The sequence below is a fragment of the Atta colombica genome, unplaced genomic scaffold (assembly GCF_001594045.1).
Source record: "Atta colombica isolate Treedump-2 unplaced genomic scaffold, Acol1.0 scaffold252, whole genome shotgun sequence".
NCBI classification, from domain to species: domain Eukaryota; kingdom Metazoa; phylum Arthropoda; class Insecta; order Hymenoptera; family Formicidae; genus Atta; species Atta colombica.
Window position 1 is genome coordinate 65013 of NW_017259351.1, and position 6928 is coordinate 71940.

The 6928-nt window shown below is 31.1% G+C and overlaps 1 protein-coding gene across 1 annotated transcript; it reads right to left on the bottom strand.

Annotated features, from left to right (window-relative positions):
- Window positions 1–1620: 1620 nt before the first annotated feature.
- LOC108688981 lies at window positions 1621–5725 on the bottom strand. The gene is made up of 3 exons (XM_018195556.1): window positions 5627–5725; window positions 4368–4605; window positions 1621–1775 (listed from the first exon to the last, which is right to left on the bottom strand). The coding sequence occupies exons 1-3, from the start codon at window positions 5723–5725 to the stop codon at window positions 1621–1623; spliced, it is 492 nt and encodes a 163-aa protein (XP_018051045.1).
- Between the last annotated feature and the right edge of the window lie 1203 nt (window positions 5726–6928).

Genomic DNA, 6928 nt, shown 5'->3' on the forward strand with positions numbered 1-6928 from the left:
CAATTATAGTTATATACAATTATAAAAATTACATCTAAGTTCTAAAGTATCCTATTTGAAATACAGAATGCAAATAAATTGATAGAAGAAAAAGTTCAGAATTCTTTTTACCTTCAATGTAGAATCTCATGATACCAATTGTACAAAAATTGTACTATTGTTCAAAAATTTTCACTTCGGATCGAAATAATCCGTTGTATTCGAGCGTTATTTGGCCAATTCTTTTTTATCGCCATTATGAAATACTTAACATTTCACAAAGTATAAATAAATACTAAATATTTCGTTCCTTGCATTTTAAATTAATTTTGACGAATAAAATATTATCGCACATTAAATTTGCTTATTTAAAAAATAAAATGATTTAAATAAAAAGCTGTTTAATTGTTTTACAAGTTTAGTATAATAGCAGTTCAATTAGATTATTCGTCAATTCTGTTAAAAAACATTGTATTCTTTGGAATTTGATCGGCTTTATAGCTGTTTCTGTATATCGGTTTTCTGGCTAGTTTGTGCTCTTCACAGGAGGACGGAAAGTAATTTGAAGCAAACAATACCTCGCTTGTATAGGCTGTCTAACAAATTGAATTTTGAATATTACGTCTATTTGCCGAATGCCTATCGTGATACGCTTTCACTGCAATACGTGGTAATCATTTAGCGTTTGACGAGGATTGTGTAAGGGCTGAGACAAGAGAACAGAATGCTGATGCATTCTGGAAATCCGTTTGTATCCGGTTCCACGAGAACAATAACGTGATTCAATCTTTGCAATGCAAAAATTTAGAGACAAAAAGATATTTATTTACTTTCAATTTATATTGCTAATTTATATTTATATTCGTTATTCTTAATAAATATTTAAAATATAAAATATATTATAAGATACAAGATATATTAGCAGCATATATCTTATATCTTATAATGTATGTTAAATATTTGCATCATAGATCTAATATTTGTTAACAACGGATATAAATATGTATTAAGTACACATTTCATATCATAATTAATGTTTATTACTTAAAAACAAAGATATTTTTTTATAGAATAGAGAGATTTTTAATTTATAAATCGTTCAATTTGTTCATTCATTTAATCAAATCATTCTGTAATAATAATCTGTCTTAACTTACATTAAAATATAGACGTAAAAATACAGACAGTGAATTATACGGTGCACTTTCGCAAGACTATTTCTTTGGTCGGACGATTTTGCTCGGAAATTGACCAATTAATAATCCAATGTCACTGATTACAATCAGCTGCACAGCTTTCCTCAGAAGAAATAATAATTTTCTCCAAAGAAAATTCAATTCGCTAATTGTGCAATTGACCAGCTTAGTGAATTTTCACAACTCTAAGGCCACTTCGTAATATTGAAAGACTTTCATGATAATGACTCTGTTATGAAACTAATCGTAAAACTAGACAAGTGATTCACTAAGAAAAACTGAGAGAAATGAAAATGTTAGAATATTTAACTAAGCTTTTAATGAGTGCAAAATGAGATGTCGATGATTACTCCTAACTAACCAAGCTAATGGATGTAAAAAAAAGAAACGAAGTGTCACACGATGAAAAACGGCTGAGTTCAGTATGTCCAGCCTCATAGGACTACTAATGATCGTAATGATGATCAATGTCTTGTTCACGATCGTTTCGATGGCTGTTAAGCACTTTGGCGTGAAATCCGTCTCTGCCGGCGCGGTATTTCACCGTTCTAATATTACCGTCTGGTTCCTTTACGATATATTCCCCGAACACATCTGAGCCTGCAAAACATCGACATACGAGTTATTTGTCTTTCGTTGCCTCACGCAAAGCTGGACATTCGGACATGCGTTGTCGTTCCTTTTTATAAAAACGAATTGAATTTTAGATAAAGGCGACAAAATATTAAACTAGGATTTTCGTTCTTTTTAGAAATTTATATCTGAATCATTGATGACTTTTTTTACATGATAATATAAGAAAGTTTAAATAATTACAATAAAAAAGAAATAAACTACTAAAATGGATCATCTCTTAAATTTATGTTATTAAAAAGTATATGAACTGATGGAAATTTTTTCATATGTTCAGAAAATACTTTATGTGTATGAATTTTTTATTTAATTAAAAAATTATAAAATGATTCATTAATCAAGATAATAATCTCATGTTTATCGTCTTACGTTTCGTTTGTTGAATTCATTCATATATATGTAAATTCGAAATTAATAAATGCGGAAAACTAGATATATATTGTATAAATAATTTCGCTTATGATTAATGATTCATAATAAATTTATTATGATTCTATTATTTCGTGGATGGATTTTACGTAGTACAAGCGATGGATTTTATGTAGTACAGCTTAAATATAGAAACATGCCGCTCATCAAACATTGAATAAAGAAAATTATTTAAATGAGATTATTTTATTAAATGTAATAATTGATTAACTGCAATTTAATTTGACATTTTTACGTATGCACGCATTTAATACACAATTGTGGATTTCCGCTAATGCACCATCAAAACATAAATTTCTTATAACCTATTTCAACGATAACTTTAATGCACGTTGTTAAATTTAGATTATATTCCCGCTTTAAAATATAATGTAAACGGGATTTGTAATTGACCCTAGTTATTCTAATTAGTTTCGCGTTGGTGAATATCGCGTTTGCAGTTTCAGAGACTCTTCTATCAATAGCTGCTATCTAAGCTTTATATGGTTATAAACTTTTCAGCCGGTGCGCGTCTGCCTTTGAAGGCGGGAATACTGAAGCGTGGTTTTTTAGCAGTACACTTTTATCCTTCCTAACTTTTCTCTCGGCGCGTTGCTACGAAATCTCTCGCTCCAGTTAAAACTTGACGACGCTCAATGATCATTTTTGTATAGAGAAAATCAGGCCTTGTAAAAATATTATTAAATTATGAAAAACGATATTATGAAAAATGAGACGATTAAAAACGATATCTGCTTTGATATTATGAAGATTTTCGGTATTTGCTTTTTTAAAGCAAGTGGCTGAATTGTGATTATCACATACATGAATGATTATAAAACGAAACACATGTACGCACGCACATGCACACACACATGCACACGCACACGCACACGCACATGCACACGCACACGCACACGCACACATACGCGCGCGCACACATACGCGCGCGCGCAACACACACACACATACACACACACACACACATCGTTCTTTTACTTTATAAGTGACACAACTCAAAAAGAAAACTGAATTTTTCAAAAAAGAGGGAAAATTATTTTTTAATCTAACAGAAAATTATTGATTAATTAAATAATATTGATGAAAAGAATATACTTTTAAAAACATGATCATGTCATTTATGATTATTGTTTTCTTTATACTTATTCTTTAGAATAAGAAATTATTCTTTTTGATTGATGATTTTAATGCTCAACAAAATTATAACAAATCCGGAATAATTCATCAAAAGTAATAAAGTAATATAATTCGAAATATCAGCAGTTTATGTTTATCTTGATTAACTAAAATTTAAAATAAAATAATTTCTTCTTCGATTACTAAGATTCTAAAATATTTCTGTAGAAGACTGTCCTTCCTATTTATTCCTATTAAAAACGATACGATTTAATTTATTTAAAATATATTCTTGTAGAATATATTATGAATCTCTTTGAAATTCTTAAAAATGATATGAATGTTGTTTGACGGACAGACGAAGAAGTGAATTGAGTTAGTTTATTTTTGATAGAGTAATCCTTACTTAACGTATTCATAGTAACAATTCAAAAATCATATTTGAAGTAAGGGAATGATATAAATTTTACAAATGATTGTATTTAAAATAAGAATTATAGGAAATCAGAGAACATTTTCTTAAGTAATGTATATAAATAATGTATATCTTTTCTATGTAAAATACATGATATTGAAATTTAGATTAGAAGCAAATGGCAACATAGGTACGATCGCACTAAAATTCTCTTTTATTCCTTCAAAATCATTTTTAACATCGGTAAACGGCATTAGTGAAATATTCTTAACACTGCCGATTGTTCGTTCAATGAAGCATATGTAAGTCAAATCAAAAGAATTACTATGCCGCGCCTTTTCATTGCGTATTCCAAGAGTAACATTATAAAATTGCTCAAGCAAAGGTCACGTTGCCACTTTTATTCGCACAATCAGTCTGTCCTACGTTCATCCCAGTACATTTGTCAGCTTTTTCTCCCTCGGAGCTCAACATCGCGATTCCGCGTACGTAAGTAGGTTATTCTTATTCTCCCCCCTTCGCAGTAGATACGAGATGACAAGAAGGGGATCCTCCTAAAGTACAAGAGATTAATCTCCATTCAAACTACGCAAACCTACCATCTCTGTGCTCCTTTTGACCGTGATAATCGCCCGTATGGTAATCTTCGACCCCATACGAAAAGGCATAATGGGGTTGAGCAACGTAATCTTCATGAGAACCGTTGTCGTCATTCCAACTGACTTCGTGTTCGGTGCCCGTCACAGGACCGAGAAAATGTTGGAAAGAGTGTGCATGTCCTTCTGGTTTTGCATCGATCAGAAGTAACGATGAAAACATCGATATGAATAGAACGAGCTGAAACATGTTGATCAAATTATATAATTCTATGAATTGTATGAGGTTTATAATTTAGAAGACTTTAGAAGAATTTAGTAGACAAAATGTTGAAGCATATTAAGATTTAAATAATAAAAAGAAATTATAACAAAGAAAGAATACAGCAACTTTAGACAAAATCCTTAGAAGGATAAGATCTATAGAAATACAAAGATTCAGTTGCGGTAATATGACGGGTTATATTGATTGACAGAAAATAGGAAAGCGAATTATGTTAAGCGGATAAGAAAAAACTGAGTAAAGAATCCACAACTTTAATAAAATATAAGAGAGAAAATAAAAGTTAAATTAATTGTTAGAAAAATGAAAATATAAACTATATAAAATAAGAAAGATAATAACATAATTTTTTATTAAAGAAAATAAAGAATGTAAGATGTATTTTTTCAATATTTATATTAAAAATATTTAATAATTAAATTATTATTAGGAGTAAAAAATTAATTAAAATACATCGCTTATATTAAGCAGAATCTATTATTAAAATGCTTGCATTTATCTATTATAGTATTTTATTTGCATTCATCTACCATTTCATGTTTCACTTTCAGAATGTACATTTTATTATTCATGTTGAACACATTTCTTGGAAACAGTTTAAAAAATAAATTATTTTCTTGCACTAATATTTTTTTGTATTTTCTTTACAAACATAATTTCTTTAATTGTTTGTTTAATTATTTATATAAATCCTAGCTTAAAACTTTCAATTTCTGACTTTCGCTTAAAAAATCAATTTGATTAAAGAATTTTTTAATTAAAAAAAACGTGACAAATTTACGCTTTATATAACATATAAGAATAAAACAGTAGATTTGTTGGTTCCAATCTTAGCTGTAATCATATCCCGAACATATCCGCTTTCTATTGTATAAAGATCGAAATATGCTGACACATGCGGTTTTAATAACTTTCTGCGAAGAAGTGCTTGGCATGCGGTCTGAGGGTAACGTGAAACAATCGCGCGATATGCACTCACTTCGGAAATCATGATGCTAATTACTGTCGCAGATCGTGTCTCCTTTCGCGCAAACGCTTGATTGATCCGTGCGATCGGCGATCGTTCCAAAAACTGCATGATTCACCCGATGTCATTGTTCCTTTTATAGATCTGTACTTCAAGTTCCCTCTTTGCTTAATTCTTCTTTGGATCCATGCCCGAGAGTTCGGCTAAGCGCTCTCGCGGACGTTGCAAAACACAATTATTCAACCGGTCCGGCCGACGCAAAAAGTACCATGGTGCTCGCTGAAGCGCGCATCGGCCAATCCCGGACTAATGGAGCTCGCTCGTTGCGGAAGAAGAGCGAAAAAATGGATCGCCGGACTCGTTCGTTTCTTTTGCGACACGCGCGTATCGATCAGGATGCCCGGCGATCGATGACATCGAACGCCCGTCACGCGCGACAACGCTCACGTCATGATGCTGGATTTTGTACTAGCACATCGAAAAACTACTCCCCACGGTCCATTTCTCTTAACGCGTCCTTCCTTACGCAAGTTCCCGTTTGATATACCCGGGGGCTCAATCGACATAGATGGTGGAACAGTAGAAACGACCGGAACGAAGAAATCCTGCAAATATCGCTTTCGCATCACCGAATAATTGAAGCATTATGCTTTCGTCGGTTTAACAGCGTTATTCATAGCATCTGTATAGAGAAATATTAAGGAATAGAGGGAGTTATAGAATACTATTTTGTTTTCTTGCAATAACTCAATAGATATTCATGTGGCGTAACTTCTTTTAATGCAAGTTTTTTAGATAGAGTGATATCTAATTATACTGTAAAATAGATAAATTCTTTGAATGTAATTTTTAAAAAACTGAAGAGGGAAAAGTATAACAGAAAAGATAAGAATATCACCAGTTAATATATAGTACACTTTATTTGTGGATACACAGTGTGTTATCAAGTTTGATTATATCATTTTAAAAAGCCATTATTCAAGATCTCCAAGCTAGAACGAAGTTACAAAATTAATGCTTCTCAACGAACTTCTCAAAATTATATAAAGAGTGCACATTTGTCTATTATTTATGTCTATTATTGTAGAAAACTGAAGTGCAGTGTTGTTTTTATGACAATGCAATAAACACTAATGATTCATTGTCATGTTATACTTTCAAGTATACAGTGAAGAAATTTGACGATTGCCCCCAAAATACATCGCAAGCTGTATAAGATAGAGATCTTTAAGTAAGAGAATAAAATACATAGATTATGTATTCGAATAAATTATTCCAAATGAATATAAGATATGTATGTATATATATATATAT